The 16,199-nt window shown below is 42.8% G+C and overlaps 1 protein-coding gene across 1 annotated transcript; it reads right to left on the bottom strand.

Annotated features, from left to right (window-relative positions):
* Window positions 1–3,095: 3,095 nt before the first annotated feature.
* Window positions 3,096–16,123, bottom strand: VPS37B (VPS37B subunit of ESCRT-I). The gene is made up of 4 exons (XM_086855393.1): window positions 15,952–16,123; window positions 8,055–8,226; window positions 7,401–7,483; window positions 3,096–6,278 (listed from the first exon to the last, which is right to left on the bottom strand). Exons 1-4 carry the CDS (start codon window positions 16,054–16,056, stop codon window positions 5,775–5,777), a joined length of 864 nt encoding a protein of 287 aa, XP_086711519.1. The 5' UTR covers window positions 16,057–16,123; the 3' UTR covers window positions 3,096–5,774.
* Between the last annotated feature and the right edge of the window lie 76 nt (window positions 16,124–16,199).

The raw sequence follows: 16,199 nt of genomic DNA, 5'->3' as shown, positions 1-16,199 counted from the left end.
AGTTTGAACACCAGCACATGAATCAGCTGCAGCTCAGAAACAGAGAGCAAAGCTGGCAAAACACAAGTGTCAGATCACTGGGGGGGAAAAGTGCATTGAAATAAAGCTCACAAATAGAAAACAGGCTGCTACAGGCTCTAGGAAGTCAGGTAAAGAAACCAAACCACAAAATGTCTGTAAAAGTATGTTTTTAAGAGCCCTTGAAGCCATGAAAAGCTGCCACTCCTTTGCAAGAAAAGTTATTTTTCTGCTGTGCCCCAACCAGGCAGGAATTACATGAGTTTGGGCAGCACAGTGTTTAGGGATGGTATTTCCTGAATGACTGGGGTAAACCAGAAGCAGCAGCTTAATCCAATCACTTAACAAATGCTTCATGGGCATGCAAGTTTAAATAAATACCAAAAAAAATACAAAGTTGGTCTGGATTGCCCTCATATGTGAGACAACACACCCCAGGCCAAAAGGCATTTCCACATTTCTCCTGGAGCCCCTTTGTCACCTCCCATCCTCTGTGCCTGGCTCCCTTCAGGACTGACAAACCCCTCAGAAATCAGCTCATCCCCAGCAGAGGCTGCTACAATAATGGGCAGTTTTAAATGCAAGGTGTGGGATGATGTGGTGAGAAGAAAACGTTTTTAGCTTTGAAGGAAAAAATAATTCCCACTCATCACCTACGGGAGTGCAGAAAAAGCACCTTGGAGCGGTTTGGAAATAATAAGCAGTGTTAAAAAAATCAGCTTTTAGCTTACAGCAGGATCCAGGGTATGCACTGGCCCATTTCCCAGCCTCAGCAGCCTGGGATTTGTCCTGCAGGTAGAGGTAAAAATGGAGAGTGAGGCTGAGAGCCCAGCCCAGGCTGCCCAGGGACAAGGTGTCCTGGGGCACAGCCTCAGCAGGGCACCTCTAAAACTTCAGACCCAAAATCTCTGAAAAACCCTCAAGTAACACACCCATTTTCTGGTGACCGAGCCTCAGAGAGGTGAAGAGGCAAACCTGTGAGAGCCTGGCGTGAGGATGATTAATTAATTAACCCCAGGGGACTCAGATTACAGGAGCAAGGGCGAGGGAAGGACCTGCCCAGCCTCCAAAGCCACCTCCAGGGAAGGGACAAGCCAAGGCCACACGGACACCGCAGGTCCCCGACACAGCACCTTCTATTGTGGCTTTTTTTGTTTCCAACACCCAAGTGCCCTCTGAGTCCCCTCCCTGGCAAGGTCTCACCTAGCAGGTGACACCTCTGGGAACAATCCCAGCCAGAACCTCCTGGGGCACCAAGCACAGGGAAGAAGCACCAGAACCCCAGGTTCAAGCTACAAAACACAGCAAAATCTTAGAAGAGCGGAGCTGAAGAGCTGCAGCTTTTACATAACACCTTCCCCTGCCCTCGCCCACCTGCACTGAGTCAGCACAGCAGGTTCTCCTCATCTGCACTTTCCCTTTTCTGCAGAAGGTTATCCCATCTCTGCAGCCACCACAAACGGATCGGATCAAGAAACAATTAAAAAGGGATTTTCTTCCCTAATCAGTTATTCTGCACTAGGATTTCTGTTTCACATCGCTCCTAAAGCGACAGATATCACAGCAAATTTCATCAGGTCTTTTCTGCCCTCTGACTCATATTCCTAAATAACTCTGGTTGACTCATTTCTCCTAACTTGGCTGAAATCTAAGATTTTCCTCTCTTTAAAAATAATAAAAAAAAAGCTTTCTCCCTTCAGCTTTTGCAGGTGATTCTGAACATTCCCAGTAGCTAATTGTAGGAAATGAGAAGAAAAGCAAAGGGGTTTTTACCTGCCAGACAGCCCATCTGTACCTCACTGCCCTGATTACAACATGTAAAATCTGCTGTGAGCAAAGCCATCCTGTACCAGCTCCATACAAAATGGACTCGTTCTATCCAGTCACTAAAAACACAGACAACAGATTTACCATGAATAATTAAAGCATTTTTCAATTTTATGTTCTACATCCCACAACAAGTGTTGATGTTGCTACAGAAAAAAAACCATCATTAGGGTTGAAAATCATTAATATAACTGCACCACAACTGTAGGGAGCCACAAGGGGACAGGACACCAAGAGATATGCTATTTTATTTAAAATCAGAACACAGTAGATAACAGAAAGACTTATTATGCAAACAAATCCACTGTATGTTTCACAACTTGCTTGGCATATAAAATTGCCCCTTATTAAGACAGTTCAGGATCACACAGAGGAACTGTTCAGGCACAGGATGACTCTGCCCCCTCTGAACTCCACGTCTGCCACGCAGCTCCACGTGAGGGTGAAAGAATTGTCAGCCTGAGCTCTGTATCTACGTTGTGATTCCAGTTTGAGAGGGCAGAGAAGTCCCAAGAGAGGTGGAGACTGAGGCTGTGGAGGTTGGGGCAGTAACTGGGGACGATCACCTCGACCAGGCAGTGCCCAGGTGCCTCCTGGCATGGCAGGGCAGCTCCTGATCCCTCCAGTGGTACAGAGGTGACCTGGCCGGATCAGCTGTGCTGCAACAACTGACTCCACCTTCTCTGGGAGGCAGCCCTGAGTGCACTGAGACCCAGAACTGCTCCAAGTCCCAGCTCACAGAACCGCTACAAAAGACTGGCACAAAGAATGCCGCCCAAAGAGAGCATTTCCAATGCTACCAACACTCTAAAGCCGTGTTACACATTGTATTTAAAGGATTTTTCTCCACTCCAATTGCTTTGGGGAAGTATATGCTATTTGTAGCAGATATCAAAAATCCTTTTTTTATATATATATATATATATTTTAATTTTTTTTGGCAAGCATCGTGAGCCACCCCCTCTCAAGTCTCAGCTTGCCTATGGCATTTTAATCTCACTATTTTATAAACAGTGCAAATTAGTACAATTCTAAACATCCTAGCCAGAGCAGAATTCACTTATTAGCTATAAGAGAACAGGAGAAGCTGTTGAAGGGCAACAGGTTGAAAGCACTGACACAGCTCTTGCCAGGTTAGTGTTTTGTCAAGTTTGTTGCTGAAAGGATTGAACAGCTTCCCACAGTCATTCTTCTCCTTTACCCTTAAACATCACCAGCAGTCAAGTAAATATTTACAGTTTGTGTGCACACACACACACACACACAAAATTAATGGCAAAACGTTTTCCATGAGCAGCTGGACTTCAGTTATGAGCTTGCAATAACTGAAACATCACATTAGTTACATCAGCTACGTTCAAACTTACCCATCAGTGAAGGCAACTATAAGCTTACAAATAGCAGATACAGCTGTTTTCTTCTGAAGTATGAGGGTCAGTTTTTGTGAAAGTCAGTGCTCTCAAAGAGCCCTTAAATTAGAGTTAAGCAATGGCCATTCAAATGATAAAAATGCTAATATCCTAGAATTACAATCACAAGTAGTGATCCTAAGGCACATCAGCCACATGCATATGCAATAATGCATTGTTTTGCTTTCAGACAAAAAAAAATTGCATTAGGTTTGTCTGTATTTAGTGTGCACAAGAGGTTGTTTTTAGATAAAAGTATCCCTGAAAGGTCATTGTTATCACAAAAGTTACCAAAAGACAGAAGATTTAACAAGTAGTAAAAATATTTTTGGACTACTAATACCAATAAAGTCTGATACATAAAATGCAGTGCAAATTCACAATACACTTATCTATCACCCCCATCACTTCTGAGAATTTCTAACCCTCAGAAAAAAAGTTGGCACCTGATAAGTGTAAAATATACCTGGTTGTTTTTACGAAATCTTAGTAAAACTGATTTTGGGAGTGTTTTAGAGTTTTTGTGTAGCAGGCTCAAAGTATGAATTTCTGTATTCAGACTCCACCCTGGTAGCCCCCACCCACTTTAATTCTTTCTAGGACACAAACCATTTCTACAGCAGACTCATGTTTAGCATCCAGATACAACAGCTGCCATCCAAATACCAGCACTAACAGCACAGCAAAGTTACTTTGAAACAAGTCATAATTAACCATGCTTATACAAAGCTTCAGTGAGAAAATAATACCAAGAAAAGATATCACACTATTTAAAAAAAAAAAAAAAAAACAAAACAACAACCACATCCTGTACCATCACTAGATTACAGAAAAAAACACACTTTGCAAACAAATCCAATGCACATTGCTTTACAAAATCCCCCATCTATAAAAACTTGCCAGACTAACGCTGGGGAATTGGTTCAGATGCCAGTAACACTGACCAACTTTCTGCCCTTTGTCTGCAGAAGGCAAAACAAGCCAAATGACCATATTAATATTTTCAGAATTGAGAGCTTCCTGTTATGATCTTAATTTCAGATTAGTATTTGCTAACCACCACACTCCAGAGGAAATGATTAAGGGACAATCCAGGTCTTACATAAAGAAAAATAAAATAGATATCCTATTCTGACTGATGTTTGTAGTACTTCCAAACAATGCAGTGCATTCCAGGACAATGATACCAAAAGGCTCTGAAATAACCAGGGGCTCTGACAGATTCTGGACTGATTGGTAACAAATTCACAGACACATTCTGTGCAAACAACAAGTGTTAAAATTTGCCTCCTCCAGTGCTGGATTAAAATACCAGCATGTGTCTGCACCTTAGGCTTCAAGAGTCTCATGGAGAGTGAAATCTGAGCTGCCCTAAAAAGCCTCTCCCATCCAGGGGCAGAAGTCAAGAACCGTAAGATGCAAACAGCCACCATGGATTTCAAAAGGCTTTTCTTTTTTGCCTACTTGCAGAGAAACATTAACTGCAAATTCCAGATAGATACACAAGCCCCAAACTGCATAACTAAATGAAATGGGAAAGTTAAAAATAGTTCTCCCAAGCGAGAGACAGAGATAAGGGATAAAAAGAAATTGTGGAAATTCAAGTGGGCAATTACATGTGAAAATCCAGTATATGATTAAGAAAATACCCTGCCTAGATTCCTGGAATCACATGGTATCAAAAGCTAAGCACCTGTGTAAAAAAAATCATTCCTGTATCCAAGGTGTGGAAAAGGAGAAAAAAAACAACCATTAGAAAGAGTCTTAACAGGCAAGGAAATAAAACTGCCTGGTAAAGTGTCTATAAAACCCTAAACTGGCTCTACAAACAGTTTAGTTTCATTTCAAGAGACCAGGACTTTGAGGGTATCAAGCTACTTAGGAGTGGGAGTAGTGCCTACTTTTGATTACACACTAAGGTAACAACTGAAATGCAAAATTGAAACTCTTGTCCTTTTCCCCATCTAAAACCCCCCAAGGTGTTCTGACAGGAGCTTCAGCTCAGTGAGCTCTGAAAACGTCGTGCACCTGGCCCTGGATGCAAAAGGATGCTGAGGGGGGTCCTGTGCACACCCCAGCAGTCAGATAAGGTTGTTACCATCCCAACACTGTCACAGACACCGAATTCCTCAGAGAGACAACCAGCTCCCCGTTTGCCACACACACATCCAGCTGCCAGGGGAATACATCAGAACACAGGAGGATGCTGATTTACCATCACTAAGGAATTCAGAGCGTGACTCGGTTCGTAACATCAGCAAACCCACAGCCGGTGCCTTCCCAATTTGATGGATTTACAGAATTTAGACCTTATCACCTTCCTAGGAAACACTTGTCCTCACTGACCTTTGCAAACAAACATCACCACATTTAGCAAAGCAATTGCAAACCTCTGTGCCACAGCTCTGCCTTTGTGCTCCATTGTGCAAAGAACAGAGGCTTCCCACTGCCCACAGCAAGTCTCTGATGGGGGAAAAGGAAATATAAGCACCAATACATAAGTCAGGCGCACCCAAATATTTACTGGAGGATAAAGCCAGGATGTGGTGGAAGGCGAGGTGGTCTTTGGGGAAGAGGAGGAGGGTAGGGTGGTACAAACTGAGCTGGGTATCCCGGCTGTGCCGTTTGACTCGTGGGCTGAGCTGCTCCCGGCCGAGGCGGGAGAGGAGGGTACGGAGCACCTGGGTAAGAAAGAGCTGGTCCTGAACTCATGGCTGCAGTGAAGGGAGTGGGGAATCGTCCTGCTGGGCCCGAGGGGGGCGGCGGGGGTGGGATCCGCCGGGGCACCACCGAGGGAGGAGGGTTTGCATCCGCCTTGTAGGGATCTGCAGGGGCTGCTGCGGGCTCGGGTGGCCTCGGCTGCGCCGCCAGCTGAGCCTGAGGAAGTCTCTGTCCCTTCAGCACCATTTCCTGCAGCTTCTCGATCTTCACCCGGCGCAGGTGAGCCAGTTTCCGCTTGCTCTGGTACTCGTCGATGAAGGAATCCAGTGGTATTTCACCATCAAGGAACTTTTCTGCCATGTTCTGTCAAATACAGAACATTCTCTTAGGAAACAGCCTACTGCAACAGAATCTAAATGGCTCGCATCCCAAAAATAGCATCATTTTGCCTGTGATTTTCCAGCTGGCATATGGAAGATGACTGGCATACCAAAGAATTCTGAGGGGAACTTTCAGTTAGTTATTACTCAGAAGCACTGAGAGTTAAATATCACCTTTGCATAAATTTATACTGAAGTAACAGCAGTAAAAACATCTGAATCTTGCTCTGAGCATTCCTCTGATCAGCAGAGATGAGAACAAACCAAGTCCAGCAGCTTTCCAGATTGCCAGCTAAGCTGAATTACAGCTCAGTGCTCCTTGAATGCCAACAGAAACACTGAGCTCTGTGAGACTCAGCACAGAGATTATTGCTAAGTCAGGTTTAAGACTCAGCCTTACTTGTGGCTTTGGGTAAATGATGTTCAATAATTGAGAGATGAACAAACAAAGTTACTAAATTCAGCTTGTCCTCAGAATGTCTTTTTACAATCACAACTAAGGGCTAATAAACAATTTTTTTTCCTCCTGATTAATTCCAGAAAATGCCTGCATGCAAATCAGCAAACAAAACCAAACACTCCCATTTATCCTGAAGTCACACCACCCTTCAAGCACTTGTGTTACAGCAAGTGGTGACCACTGGCAACCTGCACAGACACATTTGAAATCACAATGGAATATCTCACCAGAAACAATGGAGGAAAAGCAGCACAGGCACAGTTTTTTTATTAGGCTACTAATTGACATTTATTATGAAGTAATACATATACCAGGCAAACCCCATTAAAAAAAGATTCCACATTTTTAAACTCTACAAGTTTGAGGTCAAAGCCAAGGAGCTAAGAGGGTTTGCCTGTCTTCTAAAAAGGAGCACTTTCTCTCTTGAACTTCAGAGATGTTAAGAGTAAAAAATTACTCAGATAAAAAAAGAAATAAAATTGCTGGAATCAAACAGCTGTTCCCTGAAGTTCAAAGCAGAGACAAGACCATATTCTTAAAACCACCCCTTAATCTGTCACATGCTCAACTCAGCACTGCAGCCACGGACACTGGAAGGTTCTGGTAATGGGTGGAAGTGGCAGAATTGGGGCGCTCTGTCATTACCTCTGTGTCCTCCTCAATCTTCGCCCCCTCGGTCTGCAGCAGTGCCAGCAGGGTCTCCAGGGAAGCATTGCTGGATTGTCTGTCTGCAAAGGCACAGGAAGGACAGAAGATGACAGCTGGCTGTGACTTCAAACTACACAACACCCTCTAAGGCACATCTGCACAACCAGCAGACTCTGCAGTTCTGCACAGGATGATCACAAGAAGAAATCTATCACAAAGTTCAGGACGAAATTTAATTCCAGTTATATATTTGTAATATTGAAAGCACTTCAAGAAAGTGCAATATCAGATGTAAAATGTAATTCAGTATGAATGTTAAATGCAATATTCCATTTGATTTATAAATAGTCACTGAAAATTCAAAGTGTTTTGCTCTTTAGCAAAGTAAATGAAGTTGATAATGTAGAGAAGAGTAGGTCAAGAATAGGTAGGTAACAAGAAGAATCCACAGTATCTGTTACTAGATGTGACAGTCACTTAATAAATCATCAGAAGTGTGATCTATTTCAGCACTACACAAGAATGACATTTCACTTTGTACCCTAATTCACACAGCTAAAAATGAGACACCAAAAACCAAACAACAAACAGGCAACAGATTTACATTCACTTAGAAAACAGCAAATCATAATTGTCAACAGCCAGCGTTACCTAGTTTTGTTTTCTTTATCTGGTATGCTTCAAAAAGAACTTGCAGCTCTTGGTATTTCTCAGTCAAATTTGATTTCAGAGACTCCAACTTTGGCTGGTACAGGAGATTTCCTTCTGCCAGACTGCGGTTGCTGGCAAGAGTCATGTCCTTGCTGTGCTGAACATTTTGGGCCTGGATATAAATTTAATAAAAAAAAAGTGTGTGAAATGACAGTGAAATTATTAAGCAAGACAAAATGAGAACGTGAAAGCTTTTAAATAAACAACAAAAGTAAGCCCTATGTAAGAATTAGTGCTGTGGCACTGGACCTTGAACTGATGAACAAATGAAGAAACACTGACAGATAAAGCGACAGCTCTTGAAAAAACCTGAATTCCAGCAGTGAGATACAATAAGTGCAGGAGAATATCATCCCTTATCCTGTTAAAATGTAAAAAATAAGGATTGCATCGTGACTGTTCCTTCTCCAGAATATTTTTCCCCAACTGTGTTACACCAATCATGGATTAATGCCAAAACCTTCATTTTTTTCAGTTTAATCCTTCTGCTTTAACAGTTCCTAAATAGCCTAAAGAAAAAGTGACAATTCTCACACACCCAAGATTCAGCCAGATTCCAGTTTGCTCACACATGCACAGGATTTTATCAGGAAAGCCTTCAGGAGCTCTGGGAGAGACGAGTGTTTGGAGAAGTCTGCCCTGGGTGTCACATTAGATTCATTAAAATATTCAGACATCAAAAGGAAAAAAAAAGAAACAAACAAACAAAAAAACAACCAAGGGATTTGATTTCACATTCTCAGGCTGAATCAACAAGTGGAATAGTCCTCCCAGGGCACAACAGACTAATTCTACTGAGCTGCTTTCAAAAGCAACAGAAGTTTGGTACATTTTGGTGCCCTCCTCCATCCATGTGTCCCTTCTAGTCCAGGTTGTCCCTGGTCAGCTGCAGCTGCTCCCACTTACAGCCCCTGCAGTCCCTGAAAACACAAGCACAGACCTTGCTCCTGCCACGCTTCTGGGTGAACACAGAGCCACACCTCAGAAACAGGAAAAGAAGAAATCCCAAATCAGCTGTTTAAATGCCCCAGAAAAGGTCAGCATCAAAATTCAGGTGTTTTTCCAAGCACAGCAACTGTCTTTGAGAGCAATTACTTCATTTTGAAATATTTAGATGCTATATTTAATGTCCTAAATTCAAAAGTAGCTTGGTGTTACTCAAACACACCTTTGTCCCCAGATATTGCTCTTCAAGAACCAAAGCTTTACTCTGACCTTGTTCTTGCCAAATCACTTAAAAACCCAACAATAACTGCCAAAGATAATGCAGAGTCCTAAATTCTACATCAATCCAAATTTCACTCCAAATTGTGAAATTCAGAAATTACACTTTCAATATTGTTTTGTCTTTTCAAGCCTAAATAAGCATCCAGCCCTATGCATGTGTTCAGTGTGGATCCTTTCCAAGAATAAAAAGAAAATCCTCTTCTTACATTTGAATCTAATGCAAAATAATTTAAATTAAACTGGTTTCCCTTTGTTTATTCTCATATGAAACCATCCTGTTGGATTGTTGCTTTCAGAAAGCTGAAGTCCCCCTATTTTACTTTTTTTTAAAACCATTATGAAGGGAACTAAAATACACAGGATTTAACAGCTTAATTAGTGGCATCCAACTCTTACCAACCTCCTGCCATCACCACAAGCCTTGTTACTTGCTGGCTCCTGAACTGCCAGCCAAATAAAATTGTGTGCAAAAAGACTGATGGGTTCTGGTGCCTCTTTCACCGTTTTAATGAGCTCACTACTTCCTCACAGCAAATTCAGTATTTTCACTGCTTGGGAGGCTGATATTCTCATTTCAAAGCAGGTGCACAGTCAGTCAGGAGAGACCAGTTTAATGAGTGAACTTTGATCTCTCTTTTAGGATGAAGAAGATGTACATTTACTCAGGGCCGAAAAAAAGCCAGAGGACACAAACCTAGAAACCTTTCAAGAGCACAAATACTCAGAAAAGGAAGCTTTTACTAAAATCATATATAGCAAAGAGGAGAAGGCAGAACTCCAGATAAGCAGAATAAGGAAAGGCTTCCTAAAGTCAGTCAAAAGTGAGACTTTTGTGATGTTGTCCTTGCCTTAAGTGTCAGGATATTTTTCAACAGGACAGGCAGGAGGAAGAAGCAACAAAATCCTAATTTTTTATAATGATCTGCTGGATAACTTTACTTTTAAATAATTTTAAATGTGTGAAGATGAGTAGATACCACTATGACACGATGTACTTGACTCGTAAAAATAAGAAAAACGTGACTAATATGACCTGCCTACATCTAAGGCAGAGTAACATCCTGTTCTTTGCATCTGATATTTAATAATTATGGACTAGACTAAACTTTAGCAAAAGTCTTAAAGACACTTGTGTAAAACTGAAAAAAGTATTTGTAATTATGCTTTAAGTTATAGTGCTTGAAATTACACAGGAGTTAATAACTGAAACCTTTTCCATATCAGAGCATTTCTGAGAAACATGTATTTTTTGTAACAGAAGTTGATCAAAAATGGTAATTGACACTTAATGATGAATTAAAATGTCACTCCTGAAGCCTTCACTTCCAGCATTGGTCTGTGTCAAATTCCTTTCAACAATGCACACTTGTAGAGATGAGAAACTTGAATCTCACCCAAAACCATGGAAAGAACCAGTTCCTCTGATACAAAGCAAACTTAGGAAAGATGTTTAATGAAAGTTAAGGAGGAGCTGGTGAAGACCCATCCACTTGTTTCAGGACACTGAAATATTTCACATCACTGAAAGAGTTTTGAAGTCTGTGAATTCTACTTCCCAACAAACAGAACAGATATAATCCCAGAGTGATGCAAATTGAATAGTCACGATTTATAAATCAGGATAATCTCTGTCACTGATGTTCTGGTCTGTGTAAAAACTTTACAGCAAACTGTTCCACTACACTTGGATTTTAATTTGAGGAATCAGAAAGCAAACACTGTAAAGTTTGCCTAAAGAGCACTGTAGAAAAGCTTTCAAAAAAATGAGTAATTTAAAACTACAAAAGAACCAGCTGCAAAATCATCCAAAGGTCAAATGCACAGTCCAGCATGAGCAGTCTATTAAGATTATCAGTGCAGCACAAAGAATGCTTTCAGCATCCATTCACAGCTTTCCACAAGCCCAAGACAAAAGCTGAGGAAGGAATAAATGCAACAAAAGGTATTTTGTTGTGACATGTGACAAAAACGTGCATTAGCAGGGAACTGCTCCTGCACTGGTTGTTCACCTGCCCACTGGAAGTGCAAGGAAAAAAAGTTATTTAGAGATAAAAAGAGCATGGGACTCCAGCAGAATTCCTTACAAGACTCTTGAGGTCATGAGCACTTCTACAGGCAGGAAACATTAATCTGAAACCAGATGAAAATACCAGTCAGAATCATGAGACACAATGAGACAGGACAATATTAAGGAGAATATATGACTTTTTTTCTTTTCCCCTTTAACTGCTAAGCTCCCACTATGAATTCTGAATGGGACAAACGGGGCAACCATCCTGAGCTGCTTAAAAGGGGATTTTCATGGTACAAGGATTGCTCACTCCTGAGCAGACCACTCAACACCAAAGTGTGCTGCAAGAAAATGAAGCCATGGACACACAGAGCTTATTAAAAACAAAAGTCATGGTTTATGCAGCACTTCAAAATTTAAGCTGCTTAAAAAAAAATGAATTTCTTTAATGGGCATAATTTGAATAATTTTACTCAAGGATTTATTTAATGAGCATTTCCAAGAGCAGGCAGCAGCAACTGCTTTGGGAATTTAGAGTCTACTTTTTTATGAACTGCAGCTTTGTTTCATCCCACTTTTAAAAATGGAAAAAAAAAAAAAAAGCTGGATAAAATTAAACCAGAACTAGTACTAGCTTAGCAACATTCATACTATAAATGTTGATCCCTTACTCCAAAATAATAGTTTGCAGCAAGAGTTATTTGTGTAAAACATCTCTGAGAAGCGCCTCTCTGGTTCATCCAAAAACACATTCCCAGAGAGCTGCCTCTTGAGAAACTGAGCAATCCTGACTACCCACAAAGTCCATCAAGAGCTGCTATAATTATAATCTTGCTCTGGCCAGCACCACAGCGAGGATTCTCTTGGTACCTTTGAGAAAAAGTCTCTTAAGGAGCTATAAATAAAAAGCAGCTTTGTGTGGCACCGTTTTAATTGCTTTATACATAGGACACATCTGTGTCAGTTATAGATTTCTCCAGCCTTTATCATGCCCACATTCTCTTTCACTTAAACCTACTTGTAAATTAAGAATAAAATATGCAGTAACACCGTGGAAGTATAAAGATGCACATTTGGAGTGTCAAATTAACCCCTGAAACAGGAGCTGACAGGTGCAGAGTAGGAGAAGAGACTTTTTTTACAGAAGATTTAGGAGTGCTTTTCATCAAGGACTCGTGAATAATAATACACCCCCTAACAACATCTGTTCTGTAATAAATATTAAAACATACTGCAAAGTAATTAGATTGGCTAAATTTAGCTCCTCTGATTACTTAAAAGTGACAAAATAAAGCTTAGAAGGTAAGCTGCAGTTCCTAGACATTTCTTGCAGAGGCAAGACACTCAGCACTGCAATTTGCACTCATCAGACACAGACAGGTTACTCATTTGATTCTCAGTTAGAAGAGAAAAACCTGTACTTGTCACCAAGTCTAATTCCTAACTTTGCAACTAAATTTCATGTTTGGCCAACAAGAACATGACCACTTGCACAATGTGGTTTTAGAACAGGAGTAGGAATCCAAGAAATCTGGGCATGAATGCACATAGTTTAACTTGGACTTTCTGCCCTGCACGATCTTTCCAATCAGCTTTTGAGAAAAGGACCATGCTCAAAAAATTCCTTTTGTGCTTGCCAGTGTACTCTGAAATGCTGGAATGAGAAGAAGGCAATACATTTCTGACTTCTTGATTTCACATAATTAAGGTATTGAAAAGCAAGTAATTTTTGGCCATGGAACCTTAGCAGTTGCATACAATACTGCACTGTTACAGTTATCTCTCCAGGAGATAAAAAAGACAATTCACATTCACAGGGAAATTCATCAAATCATCACCAGTGTCAGGTCACAAATTCTCTCATCTGTGCTTTTTAGAGTTATCTCACTGAGACTGACTTTTATAAATAAATTACTTTTATGACCCTGCCATGGCAGGGGGTTTGAAACTAAATGATCTTTCAGGTCCCTTCCAACCCAACCCATCCTGTTTCATGAAGATGAATGCTCTACATGCACTACAGAGATCAACCTGAAAGGATGATATATAAAAAAAAACCCTCCTCAGTTTCAAAAGACCGGGAGTACCAGACAAGGAGCTTCCTTCCTCTTTCTCACAGACAAGATGTTGGTTGTTGAAGCCCTGCAAGCCCAGAGGCTGCAGACCCAAGCTCAGAGACAGGAAAAGCAGCAGTTCAGCTCTGATGCCGCCGTGTCACACACCTGGGGACATGTGTGCAGGACATTCTGCAAACACATCACCACCCCCTGGGCACACACAGACACTCATACACACACCCCCACAAATCCTGCTCAAATGCCACGCAGGAATACATTCCCTGCAAGGCTGGAAGAGCTTATTTTTAGCTGTTAGCAAGAAAGCCAAGTGGTTTTTCCAAATCCTCCTCCTTTCTGAACAAAACATTGGGGTTTGAGCTGGGTTTCCCCTGCAACAAGGAGAACAAAGGGTTTTTTCTATTATGGAATAATCAGCTTTAACCAACTTCACCACTGAAAATACAAGTGACCTCTGAGAAGTGACTCAGGAATCGTGATTTAATTGGCATGTCACAGTAAAACTAGGAATTTAAGGACTTTGGAACAACCCTACAACCTGGGTACAACTGGATGAACTGACAGCCAGGCAGCAGTGAAGTCACCATGGTGCCTCCTTAATATTCAGGACTTCCCTCTTTCCCTCATCCTGCCACACACTTCCCAGTGAAAACTCAGATCTCAGCAGCACATGCAATATACAATTCAGTGAAGGCAAAAACAGAATGAGGAAGAAATATTCAAGCATGGCCAATTCCTTCCAAGATGGGTAAACACATTTCTAGTTGAACAGACTCCAGTAAAAGCCTCCACATCCAATAAAAGAGGATTATAGCAGACAGCAGCACAGCCGTGTTTCCACACAGTCTGAGCACCTTCAAACCTGGCCACACTTTCCAAACACCACAAAATATTCCCTCGGGCCTGGAGAACTTTACTCTACAATTTTAAAGCCTTAAGATGCCAACGAAAGAGGAGAAAACCTGAGGGTCAAATGAAGAATATGGGCTGACTGTGTAATGATTGAGGATCTTTTCTACCGAGGTCATGAGGTTTTCTATCACATCTGACCTACAGTCTTAAGTTCACACTGACAAATAAATAATAATAAAGAGCCACCAAGGCAAGCCTTGTGCTCGTGCCCTCATCAGTCACAGTGGAGCCAGCAGCACTGCACCCGTTCACATCTTTATGAAGTTAAGCCCATTATAACCCTCTGAGTTTCCTTAAATAGTTTTTATTCAGCAGGGTGCTCCTGCCCCCAGCAAACCACGGGGCCTTCAAGATCTCTCTGCATGTTCTACTTTCCACAGCACCGGCTGTTTCTTCTAAGTTCTCAAAATATAATCTCACATTTAAAGTTATTATGGCTGCCCCACTCTCAGAAATCTATTGGCACAAAGTTTAAAATCCAAATTGTCGCATAGTACAGCAAATAAATTCCCCAGGACACCTCATCAACTCAGCCCCAGCCTTCAGTGGGCCTCTCCATGTATAATACTTCGACAATTTGGCTCGAGGTGATCCAGAACAATTTCCTCAGAAGGGCCAGAACTTCAGTTTGAGGGAACACAATTACAACTGATTTCACTTAATAAAGTAAGCTTCTTTCTCAAGAACACGTTGCCACTGTTTTTCTTCTCCTGAGGCTTTTGTCCTCTAATTTAAGAAAACAAAAAAAAACCCCCAAATAAATACAGGACCCAGAGAAGTAGAGCACATTTTTTTCTTTTAAAGTTTTCATACATGTGGGTTTATCTTCTTCACTCTTATCTGCCTAAGAGTGAGATTCTTTCAGGCACATACGTGGCCAAATAAACCCACAACAGTCTCGTATCTGAACTGTAACACCCAGTGTCCACTGGCACATAGAAAAACCAGTTAAAGACAACCACAGCCAGAGGAAGAAAACAGGCTCCTACTTTGTTTTAAGAATCACAGATCCCAAAAGCACGACTTAGAGCCTGATGCACTGACAAAGACACTTCAAACAGGCAAAACAAGCAGCAGAAAAGCCTGACAGCCCTCGCTGCGCCCAGCATACCAACCGGGGCACACAGAAATCTCTTTCACATTGTTTTGAATTCACCCTGGCAAAATCCTTCACCACGGCCAAGGCACAAAACAAGGGCTGTGCGAACGGAAAAGCTGATCCCACCTCCGGGCCGTCAGCGTCTCCTAATTCAGTGGCTGAATTAATTTAATTTAGCGTTTTCAGCCCGCCGAGCCTTGACCCCTCCTGTGGCACCCAGCGGGCACCGATCCCCCCGCCGCGGGCCGGGGAACAAAAGGCCGGGAGGGCCGGGACGAGGGCCGGGGGCGGCAGGGAAGGGGGAAGCGAGGGAAGGACCGGCAGCGCTTCCCGCAGCCCCGGGGGCTCCTCACGCACCGGCAGCTCCACGGCAGGGCCGAGAGCGGCCGGCGGCTCCGGGGACCGGAGAGTCATTAACCCCCCCCCAACCCCGAGCCGCGCCGGCGACCCCGCGGGCTGAGGGGGGCGGCACGAATAGAGGCCGCGGCCGGGGAGTATGAGGCAGCCCCTCACCTCTTCCATCTCGCGGGCCATGTCCTGGAGCTGCTTCTCGTCGTCCAGCAGCGCGCTGAGCTCCTGCAGGCTCAGCGCCTCCAGGCGCCGCGCGTCCAGCGCCATCCCGGCCCCGCTCCCGGCCCCGCTCCCGTTCGCGCCCCGCTCCCGGACCGGAAGTACCGCCGCGGTCTCGCCCCGGCCCGGCGGGCACCGCCCTCAGCGCCCCCTGCCGGGGGGGGCGTGTCGGGGCGTACCACGGGGGCCGC

Source organism: Cyanistes caeruleus, chromosome 18, assembly GCF_971803275.1.
Source record: "Cyanistes caeruleus chromosome 18, bCyaCae1.hap1.1, whole genome shotgun sequence".
Lineage (NCBI taxonomy): Eukaryota > Metazoa > Chordata > Aves > Passeriformes > Paridae > Cyanistes > Cyanistes caeruleus.
The sequence above is the reverse complement of the archived record's forward strand: the minus strand, read 5'-3'. Positions and strand labels throughout refer to the sequence as shown.

Bases quoted from the DNA above. Each gene is read 5' to 3' on its own strand.
- VPS37B (XM_086855393.1), bottom strand. From the start codon at position 16,056: ATGGCGCTGGACGCGCGGCGCCTGGAGGCGCTGAGCCTGCAGGAGCTC. The intron at 8,227-15,951 runs GTGAGGGGCTGC...ATTTATATCCAG, and splicing joins TGGCCCGCGAGATGGAAGAG to GCCCAAAATGTTCAGCACAG. The intron at 6,279-7,400 runs GTAATGACAGAG...TGTATTTGACAG, and splicing joins AGATTGAGGAGGACACAGAG to AACATGGCAGAAAAGTTCCT.